The sequence below is a fragment of the Heloderma suspectum genome, chromosome 1 (genome assembly GCF_057233095.1).
Source record: "Heloderma suspectum isolate Gila_16-S chromosome 1, 16-S_ref, whole genome shotgun sequence".
NCBI classification, from domain to species: domain Eukaryota; kingdom Metazoa; phylum Chordata; class Lepidosauria; order Squamata; family Helodermatidae; genus Heloderma; species Heloderma suspectum.
The window spans coordinates 7,373,997-7,395,718 of record NC_139458.1 but is presented as its reverse complement, the minus strand read 5'-3'; the positions used below and the strand labels follow the sequence as shown (position 1 = coordinate 7,395,718).

Sequence of the window (21,722 nt, the reverse complement as noted above, 5' to 3'; positions counted from 1 at the left end):
AATGCTTATTACTATTATTAATACTAGACTAATAGCTGCTGAAGTGCGTTTAGAACTGGAAATCAAGGCCCAGGCGCAGGCCCCCCTCCGGGGCGGCAGGGGGCGCGCTTTGGACGCAAGCGGAAGCAGGCGTGGCCGTGTGCGCGCGCGCGCCACCGCGGGCCTCCTCTAGGGCCGGACAAAGCAGCGAGAGGACGCGGCCGGCCGGGCTGCCTGGGCCCGCCTCTCCCGGCGTCCCTTGCGCGGCGCCTGCGCACTGGCCCGGCCCGGCATCAGGCCCCTGCTCATCATCATGGCGGAGCCCCGAGACAAGGCGCTGCAGGACTATCGCAAGAAGCTGCTGGAGCACAAGGAGATCGACGGGCGCCTCAAGGAGCGTGAGTGGCTCGGCGGGCCCGGCCCGGCCCCCTCGCCTCTCCCCGGCCTCCACCGCCCCTCCCGCAGGGCGCGTTGCCACGGCTGGGCCTGGGGAGGTTTGGGTTTCTGGCTCGATGAACGTGTTAGGCCGGCCTTCCCGAAGCTGGGCCTGCCAGATGGGCTGCACTACAGCTCCCATCATCCCCCAGCCAGCCACGCTGGAGGGCCCCCAGCTTGGGGAAGGCTGCCTCAGCCTTTCCCTGTTTTATTTACGTCTTTCTTTTATGTCCCACCTTTGCCTCAAGGAGGTGGTTCTCCCCCCCCTTGTGCCCTCACAACAACCCTGTGGGGTAGGCTGGGATGACAGGTCATGACGGGCCTAAGGTCGTGTTGCAGAGAGCACCCTGGCTGATTATGGATTTGGTGGCCACCACTTTGCATGGCTTTAAAAGGGGGTTGGACAAATTCCTGGAGGAGGAGGCTGTCGGTGGCTACCGATCCTGATGGGCAGGAGGGTGCCGTTGCACTCATGTCCTGCTTGTGGGTGTCCCGTGGGCAGCTGGTTGGCCACTGTATGACCAGAATGCTGGACTAAATGGACCCTGGATCTGATCCAGCAGGGCCCTTCTTATGTTCTTAACTTGGCTCTCAGCAGGCCTGGCATTCTGACTGCGACACCACGATAGCTGTCACAACCCATCGCCATTTGCGCTGAAAGAGACAGTTGGGGCTGCCGCTCTTTCCATTGGGATATGCCATTCTCAGATAGGCCAGTCTGGAGGAGGAGCTCAGAAAGACCCCCTTTTCTAGCACTCCCTTGAGCAGAACAGGGTCTGGGGTGCAGAGGACCCGTATCTGCTTTCCTGTAGGGAGAAAGACTGTGGGGACTGTTCGGAAAAACAGTCCATTGGGAAGAGTTCAAAAGACACAGCATAAGCACCTTGCTGCGAAAGCCCCAGCTTGTCTGGCTTTCTGTCTCCCAATAGCAGCCGCTCCGATGTCTACTGTGTTTGTGGACTTTCCAGCAACTGCTCCTTGGAAACTGCTCCTTACCTCTGAGCATGGAGTTCCACTTTGCCATCATAGCTTATAGTCCTAGGAACATTGGAAGCTGCCTTCTACTGAGCAAGACTCTGGGCCTGTTCTCGCATAACATGGCAAATAGTGGGCTAATTAACCTATGATATGCTCCGGTGCAAGCCGCTTCCGATTTTAATTTGCAGCCTCTCAGTCAGCCCAGTCATATTTATTAATTTATTAAATTTCTTAATCGCCCATCTGACCGGTCACCTGGCCACTCTGGGCAATGTTGTTGTTCAGTCGTTCAGTCGTGTCCGACTCTTCGTGACCCCATGGACCATAGCACGCCAGGCCTTCCTGTCTTGCGCTCTCTCCCGGAGTGTGCTCAAGTTCATATTCATTGCATGGGTGATGCTATCTAGCCATCTCATCCTCTGCCGTCCCCTTCTCCTTTTGCCTTCAGTCTTTCCCAGCTTCAGGGTCTTTTCCAGAGAGTTTTCTCTTCGCATTAGGTGGCCAAAATATTGGAGCTTCAGCTTCAGTATCTGTCCTTCCAATGAGCAGTCAGGGTTGATTTCCTTTAGGATGGACTGATTTGACCTCCTTGCAGTCCAGGGGACTCGTAGGAGTCTTCTCCAGCACCACAGTTCGAAAGCATCAATTCTTCGGCGCTCAGCCTTCCTTATAGTCCAGCTCTCACAGCCATACAGTACTGGGAAAACCATAGCTTTGATTATACGAATCTTTGTCGGCAAGGTGATGTCTCTGCTTCTTACTATGCTGTCTAGGTTTGCCATAGCTTTCCTCCCAAGGAGCAAGCGTCTTTTAATTTCATGGCTACAGTCACCGTCTGCGGTGATCTTGGAGCCCAAGAAAGTAAAATCTGTCACTGCTTCCATTTCTTCCCCTTCTATATGCCAGGAAGTGATAGGGCCAGATGCCATGATCTTCATTTTTTTAAAGTTGAGTTTCAAACCAGCTTTTGCACTCTCCTCTTTCACCCTCAACAAGAGGCTCTTGAGATCCTCTTCGCTTTCTGCCATTAGGGTGGTATCGTCTGCGTATCTGAGGTCGTTGATAATTCTCCCAGCAATCTTAATTCCGACCTCTGATTCATCCAACCCGGCATTTCTCATGATGTACTCTGTATATAAGTTAAATAAGCAGGGTGACAATATGCAGCCTTGTCGTACTCCTTTCCCAATTTTGAACCACTCGGTTGTTCCATGTCTGGTTCTTACTGTTGCTTCTTGACCCTCGTACAGGTTTCTCAGGAGACAGGTAAGGTGGTCTGGTACTCCCATCACTTTCAGAATTTGCCACAGTTTGTTGTGATCCACACAATCAAAGGCTTTAGCGTAGTCAATGAAGCAGAAATAGACGTTTTTCTGGAATTCTCTTGCTTTCTCCATGATGCAGTGAATGTTGGCGATTTGATCTCTAGTTCCTCTGCCTCTTCGAAACCCAGCTTGTACTTCCGGTAGTTCTCGGTTCACATACTGCTGAAGCCTAGCTTGTAGGATTTTGAGCATCACCTTGCTGGCAATGTACAACGGTACAATTTAAAACAGTAAAATTGTACATTAAAACATTATTTAAAGATACCCTAACCCACCCCAAATGCCTGCCTGAACAACCAAGTTTTCAGTGCATGGCAGAAGCTCATTAAAGAGGGGGCATGGTGAAGTTCCCTAGGGAGGGAGTTCCACAGAGTGGGGGCCACCACAGAGAAAGCCCTCTCCCTTGTCCTCACCAGCCTAGCTGTCCTGGCTGATGGGACAGAGAGAAGGCCATCCAAGACTGATCTTGTTGAGCGGCCTGTCTGGTGTTGCTGGAGGCGCTCCTTGAGATAGGCTGGGCTGGAACCGCAGAGGGTTTTAAAGGTCAAAACCAGCATCTTGAATTTGGCCCAGAAAACAACTGGTAACCAGTGCAACTCCTTCAGCGCCAGAGTGATGTGATCACACTGGCGGCTGCCTGTAATCAGGCGAGCCGCCGCGTTCTGCACCAGCTGCAGCTTCCGAACCATCTTCAAGGGTAACCCCACATAGAGCGCATTACAGTAGTCTAGATGAGAGGAGACCAGGGCATGTACTACCAATGGGAGCAGATGGTCGGGAAGGTAGGGGCGCAGCCGCCATATCAGATGGAGTTGGTACAGCGCTGTCTGGCTCACAGCTGACACCTGAGCCTCCATGGACAGCTGGGAGTCTAAAATGAGTCATAGGTTGCTCCATGATTTAAACAACCCAAAGTTAACCTGGGAACTACTTAGGAATTTTATTATAGTAAGCAGTATATAAGTATTACTAATAAAATAAAAATAATAAGAGCTAGTCTAAGGTTAACTTTGAGTTGTTTAACCCATGAACAACCCAAAGTGTCTGGGTTCACACATCATGGAGCAACCTACGATTGGGATGTTCAAAGGCTGCAAATTGAAACTAGAAGCAGCATGCACTGTGGCGAATCGTAGGTTAATTAACCCCCAATTTGCTGCCATTACTTGCAAACCAGGTCCATTAGTCCATCTAGCCCAGTATTGATGACACTGACTGGAGGCAGCTCTCCAGGGTTTCAGGCAGGATTCGTTCCTAGACCTACCTGGAGATGCCAGGGATCGAACCTGGGACCTTCTGCATGCAAAGCAGGGGCTCTGCCATTGAGGTACACCATTCTCTAAGGTTAATAGACCTTCGTGTCCACCATGAATTTGCCTTTTCTTTATAAAGCCATCAATTCTGGCAGCTATTGCAATGTCTTGGAGCAATGAATTATGTATGAGAACCATTGTGGTGTTGCAGTCTCCGATAATGGTCAACCAGAAGAAGACAATAGCCCATCCTCATGGTTTGTCTTCGTCATCTAGCTTTCAGAGGTATGCTATCTCTAGACATGGAGATTCTGTTTAGCTCTCATGAGAAGTAGCCAATAAATTTGATTTCCTCCATGAATTTGGCAACTCCTCCTTTTAAAACCCATTTATACGATAGCCCCCCGGGGCCGGGGGATTGAAATGGTCAGAAAAGGAGAAGTGTTTATCAGAACAATTCCCTCTCCACCCACCTACAAATTGATACATTAGTTTTTGGAAGGAAGGGGGAAGGAGACAAGGGGGATAACTAAGAGAAAAAGACATGATGAAGCCCTCAGCAATAATGTTCTGTCCAGGTAGATGCTTGAAAGGGGGAAAAGCTGCAACAGGAAATAAAATGTTTTTGCCTAGAGCCATACTACTGGCATTGGCAGAGGTTAGTACTGGATCCATGTCCCCATAGGCCGCAGTTTTGAACCATATTCTTTTCAAGCTTATATTGAATGGGGTTTGCCTTGGTGGGTAACAGTTGTCTTTTTCATATTCTCCATGACATTCAGAATGGCTTTCAGACTGATCCTGCGCATGATTTCTTAGTGAGACTTCTGCTTTCAGTGGAACTAACTGCCAAGTAAATGTCTACAGGATTGCAGCGTACATTGGTTAGCAAAGCATCTGTAGCTTTGCATCTGTAGCAAAGCATTATGCTAGATTTATTCTGACCAAAGCAAAGTATGTACAAAGAAGTACATTTTCTGATCTGCCATATGGCATTTATCCAAGAATAATGTTTTCTGTTTCCTCCATTTTCTTTTTCCTTATATGGAGAGGAGTGGGGGAAGAGAGCAAGCTGATTATTTAGCGTACGTAACACTTTTTCTGCTCTTGTTTTGTAGTAAGGGAGCAGCTGAAGGAGCTTACCAAGCAGTATGAAAAATCTGAAAATGACCTCAAGGCTCTGCAGAGTGTTGGACAGGTGAGTGTTCATGCAATGAATGAGCCGTTGTCTCATATGTGAAAATGAACTGTCTTTGAGAATGGAAGTTAGGGGAGGTGTGTGTGCCAGTAGAACACAGAAAGTTGTTGTGTGGCTTATGCCTTTCGTGATTCTCAGAGCTGGGGGAGGAATCCACTGCTCTTGCAAGGAGGCCTGAGGTGCAGTAAGCAGATCTCTGTTTGTTATTATTTTAGGAATGGGCATCCCACCATTTGTGTTGGTGTCAAAAGCGGCTAACAAAAATCAGTTTGCAGCGGCACTCACATTTAATCACCAGGGGTTCTTTGCTTAGTTGAAGTACTCCTCCTTATGCCTCCCCTTAATGTCTCTGATATGAACCCAGGGCAGGAGCTTGCTGGCGCTTCCCAGCTCCGCTGAGGAGATTCTGACTAGGTTCGATGACTACTGGGTTCTTGGCAGGACTTAGACTGCAGGGCTAGGAAATCACTGCTCCTTCCTGGCATCACACTGGACTCAGGCCTCCCTCATGTATTTTGTTGCTTGAGAGGAACGGCAGATGGTTCTCCCTCCTCCTGACATGCTGCATAGGCAATCTGAGGCAGAAAATCCCACAAGGAGATCTTACCCTTCCTAGCAGTTAAAATACAGTAATAATAATAAGCTAACTGACAATTTGCTGCCTTTTATGACACCCAAAACCAGTTGTGTGAGGCAGCCGACTCACTACGCTGAATGGTAGGGCCAGTCCTGTGTGATGGCCGTCACCAGTGCCCTGACCCTGTGGTGATGCTCACTAGTCTCATTTCGCATCTCCAGGTGAGCCTACAATATTGGTGGGTGGCATCATTTTCAGGAGCTACAGGCCATAGCCAAGCCAGGCAAAGGCAAAGCCTGTCTTTCACATTTGTGTTTAAGAAGCGAGAGCCAGTGCAGTATCATGGCTAAGGAACTGAGCTATGAATCAGGAAGTCCTTGGTTTGAATCTCAGCTCTGCCAGGAGCTAACTGGGTGGTCATAGGCAAGCCTCTCTCTCTCAGCCTCAGTCCTTCCATCTGCAATATAGGAGGTAATATATTGACTTGTTTTGCAGGGTTGTTCTAAGGATTACATGTAGATAATGCAAGTGCAGCGTTCTGAACACTTGGAAGTGCTGTAGCAGCCTTCCCCAAACTGGTGCATTCCAGATGTTTTTCACCAACTCCCATCAGCTCCTGCCAGCATGGCCAATAGTGAGGGATGATGGGAGTTGTAGTCCAACACATCGGGAGGGTACCAGCTTGGGGAAGGCTGTACTATAGGAGGCTACGTTAAGGATTATGATGTTGGGAAGAGGTTCCAGCCTGTATACCTGACAATATCCATTTGTAAAGATGTAGCCAGGATACACGTGTGTGTGCGCACACGCGCACACACACAGATGCACACTGCTTGGCCATCACCCACCATTAAGAATAGGGAAGGGTAAGAATCAGTTGAAGAATCAGAATCAGCTGAAGGAGTTGCACCGGTTACCAGTTGTTTCCGGGCCCAATTCAAGGTGTTGGCATTGATCTTTAAAACCCTAAATGGTTCCAGCCCAGTCTATCTTAAGAAGCTCCTCCAACAACACCAAGGATCGGCCTTGGAAGGCCTTCTGTCTGTCCCATCAGCCAGGAGAGTTAGGCTGCTGAGGACTAGGGACAGGGCCTCTTCTGTGGTGGCCCCGCTCTGTGTAATTCCTTCCCTAGTGACCTCCACCATGCCCCCTCTTTGATAAGCTTCTGTTGGGCTTTGAAAACCTGGCTGTTCAGGAGGGCATTTGGAGTGGGTTAGGGTTTTTTAGAGCAATGTTGTTTTGTTCAATTGATTATGTAAATTAGTTGTATTTTGCATTATTTGTATTGTACGCTGCCTAGAGTGGCCGGGTAGCCGGCCAGATGGGCGGCAAATACATCAAATAAATAAATCTGAATGTGTTTTGTTGTGGGCTTCCCCAGTCCAGGATTCTGGGCATCTCGTTATTGTAGACCATGACTCCCCAACTGGTGCTCTCAAGATTTGTTGGACTATATCTTCCATCATCCCCAGTCAGGATGGCTATTCAGAAGAGCACCAGGCTGGGAAGGCTGTTGTAGACAGACAAACACCATGTCTTAGCAAGGAACACAGATAGGCAGGGTTCTTTTTTTGCTAGGTCTAATAAATATTTTTTTCGCTTTTTTTTTTTTAAACAGATTGTTGGAGAGGTTCTGAAACAGTTAACGGAAGAGAAATGTAAGTGCCTTGGGGTGATGTTTGACTTGACTAACACTTAACATGGCAAAATCAAAATTCCTTGGACTTAACCCAAGAATGAATAGCGTAGCAGTAATGGCAAATGCAGTGCTGTAAAAACACTGCAGCAACATAGTAAACGGATTCAAACGCTGCCCTTTCCTTTGCTGCTTCTAGTCATTGTCAAAGCAACAAATGGACCAAGATATGTTGTTGGCTGTCGTCGTCAGGTGAGTGTCCTGCTTTTGAATATTTGCACGTTGGTTTCTCAAACCATAAATAAAGGAGCTTTCCCCAACCTGGTGCCCTCTGGATGTGTGGGACTTTAGCTCCCATCAGCCTCAGCTAACATGACTAGTGGTTGGAAATTATGGGTGTTGTAGTCCAAAACATTTGGAGGGCACTAGCTTGGCAAAGGCTGTGTTAGAGAGTCAGCTGGCTACCTTCCTCAGACTGAATTAAGCCTTGGAGCGGTCAGTTGCCCGCTCACAATCAGTATGACTGTATCATGAGCATGGGCTGTGTCTGTACAAAGCATTCCATTCATGTTGCGTTCTATACTTACAGTTTAAGAGGAATTGCCCCCTTCGTTAAAGCAAAAGCCATTTTTATCTGCAATATACATCTTTTTGTTACCCTCCCCTCACCTCCACTAGTGAATTTTGTCCAGATTGCTTTGAAAATTGACATTTGCAGTCTGTTCTTTTTGACACGACTTCATAAAACTGTCTGTGTCGGGCAGGGGGAGAATTGTTAGGCGATTTGTTCTCGTTAGAAGTCCTACTGGTGACTTGGTGTATTTGCTTGCAAAGGATGCACTGTCCTTGTCAAGGGTATTTGTTGCAGAAATACACAGTTGAGGTAAATTCCACTCCTTGGGCAGACTGAACAATTGCCTCTTTTTGCCTTCAGCTTGATAAAAGTAAACTGAAGCCTGGGACGAGAGTTGCACTGGATATGACCACACTAACTATTATGAGGTAGGTTCTTGCCATCAAGTGCTGGGGGCCGGGGTGAGGAGCTGGAGCACCCTTCCTCAACCTGGCACCCTCCTGATGTTTTGGACTACAGCTCCCATCATGGGTGGGACTGTAGTCCAACACATCTGGAGGGCACCAGGTTGAGGAAGCTGAGTTAGAGGGAATGCAGCATAGTTACTGCAAAGTATCAGAATTGGCCATAGAAACATTTCCGGAAAATAGCAAAACAAGCAGTAACTCTGTTTAAAAAAAGTATTCTTGAAAATCTTGAAAAGCGCATACTCATTGTGGCAAAACTGAACAGGACCTTCTAAATTAAGCGCTGCAACCTGGCTGCTGCAGTGGAGTGTCTTCTGACTAAACAAAATGTTCTGAGCATATCAGAGCATTTCTGGCTTCTGGGCAGCTTGATTGGCCTCACCAACTTAAAGCAGAACATCCTTTCTACTAAATCACAGTTTGTTGGAATAGTCCCTTGGAGTAAAGGCGGGGGGGATTAAGTTGCCCTGTTCAGAGCAGCAGCGAAGCAGAGGGATACAGACAAAGTGTGTGTCTGTGTGTTTGTGTTGCGCATAGGGCTGCTGATAAAAAGCCAGGACCTGGGGCTGAATCTTCAGCTCATGTAGCGCAGCAGTTAAGAGACTGAGCCAGAAAATCCTTGATTGACATCTTACCTAACCAATGAGCTAGTTGGCATTTAGGCAAGGCAACTTTCCATAAGCCTCAGCTATCACCCCATTTGTAAGATGGAGACAGTAAGACTAGCCTGCTTTACAGGGTTGTTGGAAAGATTACTGAAAGAATGTGTGTCAAGTGCTTTGAACATGCTGGCTGCATTTGCACAGGATGTGAAACCATAATTTAGTGCTGCGTGCATGAGCAGAAAGGAGCATGCTCAAAGCACTTGGCTCCTCTCCCTCCATACATCCAGGAGGAGAAATAAACCAGAATTTCAGTTTTGCTTTAGCATATCTGGTTAGTTACATGTGAACCAGGAATGGTTGTTTAAAATAGACTTTAATTTGTTCATCATTCCAGCAAAACAATCCAGGAGTTTGCTGTTGGCTTTTTAGCAATTGACTACAATTTATTTCAAACCACAATTTCAGGTTCATGCTTAACAATAAGCCAGGAATCCGCCGAAGCAAAACAGAATAATGTTTTATTCCTCCAGTTGTTGTTGGGGCGGAGATGGGGGGAGTGCACGAGCTCTCATGCTCTTTCTTGCTCGTGCACATAGCAGTAAGCCAGGGTTTCCCTACCTTTTTCGGCTCATGGGCACATTCAGAATTTGTTGCAGGCGCCATGACAAAATAGTTGTCGTGCGCTGCGAGCTCATTCAGAATATGGCTGCCATGGTAGGCATGGCCAGTTGCAAAACACCCATTTCATAGAAGGCAAACTGATGAGGCTGAGAGACAAGTAACTAGCTCAAGTACATGATTACAAGGCAAGTGTATGGTCTGAGCTCCAAAACACAAAACCACTCATTTGAATCCAGTTTTCTGCTTCAACAGAAAACTGATGTTTCACAGAAGGCAAACTTCTGCCAGCCAGCTCACGCTGCCCTCCCCCAATCACGCTCTCTCTCCTCGCTCTCTCTCCTCACTCTCCTCTCTCTCAGGGCGCGCGCACACACACAAACACCTCTAGTGAGACGAAAACATAAACATAAGAGACCCAGAGGGAGGGGAAAACACCCATGTTCCATTCTCCACCCCCGGCCGCATTTCCGGCCCTTTTCCACAAGCCCCCATCTGCTCTGTTTCTACACACCCCAGGCCCACTTGCCCATCCTCCCGCCATGGCCCTCTCCATCGCTCTGTGTTAGCTCCCTTTCCTCTTCACACGGCTGAGAGATTGGCTCAGCTCAGGTGCCAGCTCCCTCCCTCTGCCCCAGTCCATCCAAAGGCCTGCTGCCACTGATCAGCATGGAAGTGGGCGTGTGCAGCAAAGGCCCAGCGAGCAACAGCAAGCAGGCAGAGGTGCAGCACAGGGACCGCTCAGATTGGAATTTTGAGGGGACAATCTAGCGCAGAGGGAAGCAGACAGCCAAGTGGATGCTGTTGCAGGCCTCTGGGGCACTGTGTTGGGAACCCCAGTGCTAAACCATTGTTTGTGCATGAGCTCTCCCTCTGGAAAAGCACAGTGTCAGTCATTTTTTCAGGCATCCTCATATTTAGGTGTGGGTTACAGGCAGTTGAAGCTGTTGTTGAGAGGCTTGAAAAAAAGGTAACTGTAGAATCCAATGAAAGAACAAGTTGCATTGCTTCTCCAATTTAGATACTTGCCAAGAGAAGTCGATCCACTGGTTTACAACATGTCTCATGAAGATCCCGGGGATGTGTCTTATTCTGAGATTGGTGGATTGTCAGAACAAATCAGGGAACTAAGAGAGGTACATGCCTGTTTCATCATTATAATGGGTAGGGTTACATCTGTTGTATCCTTTTAGCAGAGAAGACATTTGAATGTCTTATACAATGTGGATGTTGTGCTAGTGATTCTCTGCACTGTGGTTTAGAGGAGGATTAGAAATCATCCATGGATTTGTACACTTCAGCTTCCCCTCTCATATGCTGATTCATCCTCCCTTTCCTTGTTTCTTCTAATCCAGGGGAGGGCAACCTCCGGTGCGTGGACCTAATCTGGCCAACGGAGGTTGCCCATCAGACTGCAAACTTCCAGGATTCCTCCAAGGGGCAGAGCTTTGGCCTCTAAGCCCTGCCCCCTGGTGGGAGACATGGGGGGCGGGGGGCTCACCCACATGGCACCTTCCCCACCAGGAAGTGCCAAAAGTGTGTGTGGGGGAGGGGCTGGATGGTGATCCTCCGAAGGCATCCACTGGAAGCCGGCTTTGCCGCATACAGGCCTTCTCCCGCCCATGCGTAGTGAAGCTGCATTGCCTGCCCCACGCCTTCTCCCATAGGGGAGAGGATGCAGGTAGGCAAAACTGCCCAACTGAGCTGGCAACCAGAGGAGCTCCAGAGGGTTTGCCTGGGTGGCGGCTTTCCCAATGGCTTGGAGAATGTGTAGCGAGAAAATCCCAGATTTGGTAAGCTACAAACATTATTTTCCTGGATTGTCAAAAGTTTAACACCGAAGTCCCCAGTGTTTAACTTTTTAAAGAAAGCTGAGAAACTGTCTCTGTTCAAAAGGGGAGTCAGTGGAAGAAATACGACCTACTCAAATGATCAAACACTGCTTAACTGTTCCCAACAACATTTGTTGTTGTTGTTCAGTTGTTAAGTCATGTCTGACTCTTCGTGACCCCATGGACCATAGCACGCCAGGCCTTCCTGTCCTGCACTCTCTCCCGGAGCGTGCTCAAGTTCATATTCATTGCATCGGTGATGCTATCTAGCCATCTCATCCTCTGCCGTCCCCTTCTCCTTTTGCCTTCAATCTTTCCCAGCATCAGGGTCTTTTCCAGGGAGTTTTCTCTTCGCATTAGGTGGCCAAAATATTGGAGCTTCAGCTTCAGGATCTGTCCTTCCAATGAGCACTCAGGGTTGATTTCTTTAGGATTGACTGATTTGACCTCCTTGCAGCCAGGGGACTCGTAAGAGTCTTCTCCAGCACCACAGTTCGAAGGCATCAATTCTTCGGCGCTCAGCCTTCCTTATAGTCCAGCTCTCACAGCCATATGTTGCTACTGGGAAAACCATAGCTTTGATTATACGGACCTTTGTCGGCAAGGTGATGTCTCTGCTTCTTACTATGCTGTCTAGGTTTGCCATAGCTTTCCTCCCAAGGAGCAAGTGTCTTTTAATTTCATGGCTACAGTCACTGTCTGTGGTGATCTTGGAGCCCAAGAAAATAAAATCTGTCACTGCTGCCATTTCTTCCCCTTCTATATGCCAGGAAGTGATGGGGCCAGATGCCATGATCTTCGTTTTTTTAATGTTCAGTTTCAAACCAGCTTTTGCACTCTCCACTTTCACCCTCCACAAGAGGCTCTTTAGATCCTCTTCGCTTTCTGCCATTAGGGTGGTATCGTCTGCGTATCTGAGGTTGTTGATAATTCTCCTGGCCATCTTAATTCTGACTTGTGATTCATCCAACCCGGCGTTTCTCATGATCTCCCCTCTCTTTAAGAATTTGCCACAGTTTGTTGTGATCCACACACTCAAAGGCTTTAGCGTAGTCAATGAAGCAGAAATAGACGTTTTTCTGGAATTCTCATGCTTCCTCCATGATCCAAAGAATGTTGGCGATTTGATCTCTAGTTCCTCTGCCTCTTCGAAACCCAGCTTGTACTTCTGGTAGTTCTCAGTTCACATACTGCTGAAGCCTAGCTTGTAGGATTTTGAGCATAACCTTGCTGGCATGTGAAATGAGCGCAATTGTACGGTACTTTGAGCAGTCTTTGGCATTGCCCTTCTTTGGAATTGGAATGTAAACTGACCTTTTCCAGGCTTGTGGCCACTGCTGAGTGTTCCAAATTTGTTGGCATATTGAGTGCAGCACTTCAACAGCATCATCTTTTAGGATTTTAAATAGCTCGGCTGGAATACTGTCATCTCCGCTAGCTTTGTTGTTACTAATGCTTCCTAAGGCCCACTTGACTTCACTCTCGAGGATGTCTGGCTCAAGTTCAGTGAGTGCACTATCATGGCTATCAGGGGCATTCAGATCTTTCCTGTAGAGTTCTTCTGTGTATTCTTGCCACCTCTTCTTAATCTCATCTGCTTCTGTTAGGTCCCTGCCTTCTTTGTCCTTTATCATGCCCGTCTTTGCACAAAACGTTCCCTTGAGATCTCTCATTTTCTTGAAAAGATCTCTAGTCTTTCCCATTCTGTTGTTTTCCTCAATTTCTTTGCTTTGTTCATTTAAGAAGGCCTTCTCGTCTCCTTGCTATTCTCTGGAAATCTGCATTCAGTTGGTATATCTTCCCCTTTCTTTCTTGCTTTTCGCTTCCCTTCTTTCCTCAGCTACTTGTAAAGCCTCCTCAGACAGCCACTTGGCTTTCTTGCATTTCTTTTTCTTTGGGATGGATTGAGTTGCTGCCTCCTGAACAATGTTACGGACCTCCATCCATAGTTCCTCAGGCACTCTGTCTATCAGGTCTAATCCCTGAAATCTATTCCTCACCTCCACTGTATATTCATAAGGGATATGATTTAGGTCATACCTGAATGGTTTAGTGATTTTCCCTACGATCTTCAATTTCAGCCGAAATTTTGCAACAGGAAGCTCATGATCTGAGCCACAGTCAGCTTCAGGTTTTGTTTTGACTGACTGTATAGAGCTTCTCCGTCTTTGACTGCAAAGTACATAATCAATCTGATTTCGATATTGACCATCTGGTGATGTCCATGTGTAGAGTCGCCTCTTGTGCTGTTGGAAAAGAGTGTTTGCTATGATCAGCGTGTTCTCTTGGCAAAACTCTATTAGCTTTTGTCCTGCTTCATTTTGTACACCAAGGCAATGCTTGCCTGTTATCCCGGTGATTTCTTGACTTCCTACTTTAGCATTCCAATCCCCGATGATTAAGAGGACATCTTTTTTTGGTGTTAGTTCTAGAAGGTGTTGTAGGTCTTCATAGAACCGATCAACCTCAGCTTCTTCAGCGTCAGTGGTTGGGGCATAGATTTGAATTACTGTGATGTTGAATTGTTTACCTTGGATTCGTACTGAGATCATTTGTCGTTTTTGAGATTGTACCCCAGTACTGCTTTTCCCACCCTTTTGTTGAGTTTGAGTGCTACTCCATTTCTTCTACCGGATTCTTGCCCACAGTAGTAGATATGATGGTCACCTGAATTAAAGTCGTCCATGCCTGTCCATTTTAGTTTGCTGATTCCCAAGATGTCGATGTTCAATCTTGCCATCTCATGTTTGACCACCTCCAGCTTACCTTGATTCATTGACCTGACATTCCAGGTTCCTAAACAATATTGTTCTTTACAGCATCGGACTTTCTTTTCACCACCAGACACATCCGCAGCTGAGTGTCCTTTCGGCTTTGGCCCAGCCGCTTCACTCTTTCTGGTGCTACTTGGAATTCCCTCTGCTCTTCCCCAGTCGTATACTGGACACCTTCCGACCTGAGGGGCTCCTCTTCCGGCGTCATCTCTTTTAGCCTTGTGATACGTTCCATGGGGTTTTCTTGGCAAGAATCCTGGAGTGGGTTGCCATTTCCTTCTCCAGTGGACCACATTTTGTCAGAACTCTCCGCCATGAGCTGTCCGTCTTGGGTGGCCCTGCATGGCATAGCTTATGGCTTCACCAGCAACATACTTTGATTCTAAAGCTGCAATCTTTATACTTACTTGGGAGTAAGCTCCACTTCGGACTTCTGTTTGTGCAATGGGACTTTCCCCTGCTCTCCTCCCCCTGTGTGCCCCCAAAACCTGCTTTGGAAGGTCCCCCAACCCCCTGGAACAGATTTTGAGGGCATGCAGGGGAAAGAGGGGATCACCCCCACCTCCCTGTTCCATTGGCAAAACATAAGAAGTAAGTCTTCTGTTTTGAGCTCAAGACACATTTGGTTGTTTCTCCTCTTCGCAGGTTATAGAGTTACCACTGACAAATCCAGAATTATTCCAGCGCGTGGGGATTATACCTCCCAAGGGCTGCTTGTTGTATGGCCCACCAGGTTGGTCCCCTTTGCATGCTTGCCTCTTACTCCTCAGCAAATGGGTCTGTCACTTGGGATGTGTCACTTCAGACTAACCATAACGTTCCTTATTCAAGTGCAAATAGACTTCTCCTGGGATGTCAAGAGGTGCTGGGGGCAGGGCTGCTCCTTGAGGATAAGAGCCAGAGTGAATTCTCTGGCATGCCTGCTCTGCTGTCACCCCTGGGCTTGCATGCGCAGGTTGATGAGGAAAGATGCTGGCTGGGAGTCTGTGCAGGACTTGGCAAGTGGTACGGGTCACTGCAGTGGGAGGAGGACAGAAGCTCCAGAGCAACCTTCCCCAACCTGATGCCCTCCAGATGTTTTAAACGACAACTCCCAGCAGCCCTAGCCAGTATGGCCAATGATCAGGGATGATGGGAGGTGTAGTCCAAAACATCCGGAGGCCACCACGTTGGGGAAGGCTTGGAGTCCTCTTAGTGGAGTGGCAGGGCCCTGTGTCTTCAGTTCTGGATAGGTATTCCTCAGACAACCACGTAAATGGGCTTTGCAGGAGTTACAATAGCAGGGCTGACTACGAAATTCGATTTTTAGGAGCCAGCACCATAGAGAATTGAGAGAATACTGAAGTTCCTTGGTGCAGGGATTACATTTTAGACATCTGGGTGTCTGAGATTTTTCCAGCTTTGTACAATAGTATATAATCTAGTGCTTTTTGAATCCCTTCTGGAAAATTGTTTTAATCTTAAGCAATTTGTTAAAATTGTTTTAATCTTTTTAAACATAATTTTTTAGACATAATTTTTATGTCTCTTATGTTTGTATCTCACCCTTTTTCACATGAGCCCACGACAGCGAACATGGTTCTCTCCCCGCCCCCAGTCATTTTATCCTCCCAACAACCTTGTGGCATCGGCCAGGCTGAGAAAGACAGTGATTTCTCCAACCCTCACAGCTGAGTGGGAATTTGAACCCATTTCTCCCTGGTCCAAACCCCATGCTCCATCCAGTACACCATGCCACTTCATGTGTTTGTTTAAGTGTGTGTATGTATCTGCCACTTTGTTGCTCTACTTCTTGAACCATCCTCAGTGTGTTTTCCATCCAGGTACAGGGAAAACTCTCCTGGCCAGAGCTGTTGCCAGTCAGTTGGACTGCAATTTCTTAAAGGTAAAACAGTAGCATTCGTTCTATTAAATCAAATCTGTTTGACCTCCAGCCAGCACTCATGTTGCCCACCATTTTCCTCAGGTTGTGTCTAGTTCCATCGTCGACAAATACATTGGTGAAAGTGCTCGGCTGATCAGAGAAATGTTCAACTATGCCAGGGATCACCAGCCCTGCATCATTTTCATGGATGAAATTGATGCTATTGGTAAGGCCGAGGCGCTTCTTGTGACCTGTGAGAATGCCGCGTTTTGCCTTCCTCTTTTGTTGCCCAGAGAACTGCTGTGTTCTTCTCTAGGGAGCTACTTTCCTACTGCCTAAGCTGTAAGTTGGATAGAGAGAGTGCATTAGAGGTAAAGAGGAATCAAGAATGGGGAAATGCCGGAAGGACAGCTGTGTTCTTTGATTGGCAGAGGCCTGTGGCGTCTGCCACAATACCAGTTGCTGAGGAACATGAGTGAAATGTGCTATCACCCTCATGTGCTGCCTTTGGGCTTCCCATTGGAGCATCTGGTTGGCTACTGTGGGAAAAAAATGCTGGACTAGGTAGGCTTTTGGTCTGATCCTGCAGGGCTGTCATAGAATCATAGAGAATCATAGAATAGTAGGGTTGGAAGGGGCCTATAAGACCATCGAGTCCAACCCCCTGCTCAATGCAGGAATCCAAGTCAAAGCATCCCTGACAGATGTCTGTTCAGCCTCATCTTGAACGCCTCCAGTGTGGGAGAGCCCACCACCTCCCCAGGTAATTGGTTCCTTTGTCGTATTGCTCTAACAGTCAGGAAGCTTTTCCTGATGTTCAGCCAGAATCTGGCTTCCTGTCACTTGAGCCCATTATTCAGTGTCCTGCACTCTGGGATGATCGAGAAGAGATCCTGTATAATACCTGAAGACTAACATGTTTATTATGATGTATGGTTTCATGCAGCCTGCCTGGAGCATAAATGAGGGTAACCAGCTGAAAGTAAATTTGACGTACTCTTGGGTAAATGCCCCCAATAGGGAATACCAACAGAAGTCCACTGGCACCCAGAAGTTCCTTTTGAACGTTGGGCATCTTTTTGAAGGACATCTCTTTCTCAAAAGGCCATACTTGGCAACCCTTCCTCTCTGTCCAGATTCTTAACTAAAACCCTGAGTCTAGCTTTCAACTTGATTTTTAACCTTGCACCCCCACCCGCAGATGCCTTTCAGGCTTGGACAGCTTGCCTGGCTTGAGTGAAATGCTGAAAGCTTTTCCATTCTGATTTTCTCCCAGGTGGTCGTCGTTTTTCAGAGGGGACTTCAGCCGACAGAGAAATTCAGAGAACTCTAATGGAGGTAAAGTTTATATGTATTGGGGCTTTGCAGGTGATATCACCGGCTTTGCAGGTGATAGATGCTGTTTCTGAGTTCCTGAGAGACACGATTCTCCTGGATTGTAAGGTTGTGACTCTGTATTTGGAAAGCATTGCAGGACACCAGCCCTGGCTGCACTTCTCAGCCTGCTTTTTGGGGTGAAGTTGACAAAATATCTGAGTTAGCTGAAGCCTTTGTTTTCTTGCAACATGTTTCAGTTATTGAATCAAATGGATGGATTCGACACTCTACATAGAGTTAAAATGATCATGGCTACAAATAGACCAGATACCCTGGATCCAGCATTGTTGCGTCCTGGAAGGCTGGACAGGAAAATCCGTGAGTAGAGTTTTCTGTAATTCTGTGCTTCCCTCATTTTCAAGAATATTCTTTTCTGTAGTTTTTACCGAGATCTCTGTAATGAGTTAATCCATAATCTCTTGGTATCCTGGAAGATCATCTGAATATTATGTTCTTTTTCTTTCTGATACAAAATTGCTGAGAGCAATGATACAGGCTGAAATAGTATCTATAGAATAATCTTGGGTTTTTGTATTGATTGATTTGTACCCTGCCTTTCCACCAAGAAAATGGCTCCGTAAGTATTAATAAAGATCTGTTTTGGGATTTATTTCTGTAGCTTAAGTGATGTTTTTGAATCTTATTTCTGTATGTTAATTGATGTACAAGTCTTATTGTGAGGTCTGTTGACTGGATCCATAAATTGATTGATAATAACTAAAAGAGAGCTCCCTTTCCCTCTAGATATTGACTTGCCAAATGAACAAGCGAGGTTAGACATACTGAAGATCCACGCTGGACCTATAACTAAACATGGAGAAATAGGTAAAGTTCCAGGGCTTCATGATTGCTTCTTGGGAAATCCTGTGTTGCTTTTCATGTTCATGTAAATCCATGCTTAATGAAAGTGATTGCAAATTGCCATCTCTTTGGGGTAGGAACGGGCACTCATACAACAGCTTCTTTAAGTGTAATTCTATGTCTCATTTTTGCTGAGACATGTTCGTGTGAGGCTCGTAGTAGTATAATAGATAGAGCCTTCACTGGATGGGGTTGCTCCCTGATCTGGCATTACTTCTAGATCACGGATGCAGAATCTAGAGCCTGTGATCCCAATCCAGCCCTCTGAGGTTCCCCAGAGGCTATCCCCCCCCCCCACCACCAATGGTTTGGTGTTTTTCCTGGCTTTGATGAAGTTTTTTCCCATTCTGAAAGGTTGAAATGCCTCTCCCAAGGCTTAATTTAATGGCAGTAAGAGATTTCAGCTGAAATATTCAAGTATTTTCTGTATTTTGCCCTGTCCCCTTTGTCCCTGGCCCCACACACCACTGGAGTGCAGCCCCTGAGAGCTTCTCTGAAATGGAATTCAGCCCTCAGGCTTACAGAGACTCACCACCTGTTCTTGATTTGGAGGTGGTAGTAGTGCCTTTTACTAGCCATGGTCGAGCCACCAGTTGCACCCTTTCCTGAAGAAGGTGGGTCTGGCTATGGTCATTCATACACTAGTCTAGTTTGAGGTTACTAGAGTAACATGCTCTATGTGGGGCTGCCTTTGAAAAGTATCTGGATACTTCAGTTAGTCCAAAGTGCTGCTACCAGATTATTGCCTAGCTAGGGTCCATCTAGTCCACTGTTTTGTTCACACAGTGGCCAACCAGATGCCTGTGGGAAGCCCAGAAGTAGGACATGAGTGCAACAGCACCGTCCTGCCCATGTTCCCCAGCAACTGGTGTACATGGGCATCCTGCCTCTGATCCTGGAGGGAGCATAGAGCCTTCAGGACTAGTAGCCAGTGGTGGGAATTATGGGAGTTGCAGTCCTACACATTGGGAGGGCACCAGGTTGCCTTGAGCTGATCATCTGTTCGGCTGGCCGCTTATGACATTTTATCATGCTGTTTGGTATTGTCATGGTTACTTGTATCTTGATGCTGTTAGCCACTTTGAGTTCCTGTAGGTTAGAAATTTTTGATAACTTATCTAAATATGTGGGATTATCCCTTTTTGGGTCCTGACAACAACTCTGTGAAAAATAGGCTGGACTGAAGGTGTGACTGGCTCAAGGTTACTGGTCAGTTGCATGGCTGAGTGGGAATTTGGACCCCAGCCTCCCATGCTTAGTCAGTTATTTTATCCAGTACACCAGGGGTCCCCAACCCCTGGGCGGTGGGCCAGTACCAGTCCATGGCCTGTTAGGAACCGGGCCGCAGCAGGGGTGTGGGAACCCCCCTTACCTTGAGTCTGAGGGGGGGGAGCAATCTGCCCCCCCCTCCCGGAATCCTCACCTGCCCTGGCCGGCTCCGCTCCCGCCCGACTCCGGCCACTGGCAGACTTCCGGCTGCTGGGGCATAAATGGCGTCCGCTATGCGGACACCATTTGTGTCCCAGCGGCTGCAAGTCCGCCAGCAGCTGGAGCTGGCCAGCAGCTTTGCGGACTCGCTGCAGAGCCAGCCAGGGCCAGCAAGGATTCCAGGGTGGGGCAGATGGCCTCCCACACCCCTGCTGCAGCCCGGTCCCATCCCCCCCGCGGTCCATGGAAAAATTGGTCCCTGTTGCCAAAAAGGTTGGGGACCGCTGCACTACACCATACTAGTGCACACTCAAGTTTCCTGCTGATGCAGTAGTAAAGCTGGCATAACCAAGATCATAACTGGCCCAGTGAATAGTATGCTACACCTGGTTGTGGGACCTGCTGCAGATCACTCTGTCACATGTTAAAAGTCCTGCATAAAGGACATTCAGAAGCAAAGGGTTGTATCTAGTGTTAGTCCTATATAGAGTAGATCCACTGAAATGGAGGGCCTAAGTTAGTCATAACAATGGCTCTACTCTATATAGGGCTGACATTGGATAAAACCCATAGAGTTCTAACTTTTGCAACACTGCAATGTTCTGATTAACCCAGCAATTTGTGTCTTCTTACAACTAGATTATGAAGCAATTGTGAAACTTTCTGATGGCTTTAATGGTGCTGATCTGAGAAATGTCTGTACTGAGGCAGGTAAGAGGAGATCTTTACTACTTTCTGTTTTCCTTATCCCTTGGTTTTAATGAATGGAGATTTTAAGCACCAGTCATTTATGACGTACTGTGATGTGGAAAGAGATGCATGTGGTTGTGCTGTATCTTGTACAGGGAATCTTGCATGTTTGTGGGCCCTGGATTGTGGCCATAGTGTTGCCACTGAAATTAGAGCACACAGAGCCTTCTTCATGAACCAGGTCACTTCTGTGCATGTCCAATTTTTTCTTCTCACGGCTTGCTTCTCCAACTCTGTCTCTGCAGGCATGTTTGCCATTCGTGCTGATCATGACTTCGTAGTTCAGGAAGACTTCATGAAGGCTGTTAGGAAAGTTGCAGATTCTAAGAAGCTGGAGTCTAAGCTGGACTACAAGCCTGTTTAAATGTAACTGTGTGGTTAATGGCTGATTGTGATTGCATGGGAAACATGGGGCTTCATAGGTGAAACGAGAAACAAAAGTTACCCCTTGACTGTGTTCTTATTGCAAGTGTCTGCATTACACCAGCAAGCTAGCCAACTGTTACTGATAATGGTGCATCTGCTGCAGGAGAGCATGTGGCATTCTGAAAACAAGAGAGCCTTCATTACAACCCCACTTAAGTGCAGAGTGAAATGTGCTCTCATATGGCGACTTTATAAAACGTACAAGGTTTGCTCCGTTTGGCAAATTTTAAGACAGTGCATTTCTTATTTTATATTCTTTTCTCTTCTTCCCTTAAACTGTTAAATAAAACTCGTTTAAATCCGATTTCTTCAATATGTATTCCCTCAGTTTACTATAGCGCAGAGTGGGCAATGTAACATGATGGACAAAGACCACACAATTTGCAGCATCTCGTCCTGGCTTTTCTTGAAACAGTGTTTCAACAACCTATGGGTGGTCATTAGAATCATAGAATAGTAGGGTTGGAAGGGGCCTACAAGGCCATCGAGTCCAACCCCCTGCTCAATGCAGGAATCCAAGTCAGAGCATCCCCGACAGGTGGCTGTCCAGCCTCGTCTTGAACGCCTCCAGTGTGGGAGAGCCCACCGCCTCCCTAGGTCATTGGTTCCATTGTTGCATTGCTCTAACAGTCAGGAAGTTTTTCCTGATGTTCAGCCGGAATCTGGCTTCCTGTCACTTGAGCCCATGATTCCGTGTCCTGCACTCTGGGATGATCGAGATTATGTGCGACCTGGACCGCTGTGTATCACACATGGTTTCTTGGT

At 47.3% G+C, this 21,722-nt stretch overlaps 1 protein-coding gene across 1 annotated transcript; it reads left to right on the top strand.

Annotated features, from left to right (window-relative positions):
• Positions 1-240: 240 nt before the first annotated feature.
• Positions 241-21,261, top strand: PSMC6 (proteasome 26S subunit, ATPase 6). The gene is made up of 14 exons (XM_084834725.1): positions 241-377; positions 5,089-5,168; positions 7,364-7,403; positions 7,581-7,633; positions 8,316-8,383; positions 10,667-10,781; positions 14,897-14,984; positions 16,075-16,136; positions 16,218-16,341; positions 17,392-17,453; positions 17,690-17,810; positions 18,237-18,317; positions 20,421-20,492; positions 20,777-21,261. The coding sequence occupies exons 1-14, from the start codon at positions 293-295 to the stop codon at positions 20,893-20,895; spliced, it is 1,170 nt and encodes a 389-aa protein (XP_084690851.1). The 5' UTR covers positions 241-292; the 3' UTR covers positions 20,896-21,261.
• Positions 21,262-21,722: the final 461 nt, after the last annotated feature.

What these genes read in the sequence shown, in the direction of transcription:
- PSMC6 (XM_084834725.1), top strand. Translation starts at nt 293, where the DNA reads ATGGCGGAGCCCCGAGACAAGGCGCTGCAGGACTATCGCAAGAAGCTG. An exon ending in CGACGGGCGCCTCAAGGAGC is followed by an intron (nt 378 to 5,088) that starts GTGAGTGGCTCG and finishes CTTGTTTTGTAG; the next exon opens with TAAGGGAGCAGCTGAAGGAG. An exon ending in AACTAAACATGGAGAAATAG is followed by an intron (nt 18,318 to 20,420) that starts GTAAAGTTCCAG and finishes TCTTACAACTAG; the next exon opens with ATTATGAAGCAATTGTGAAA.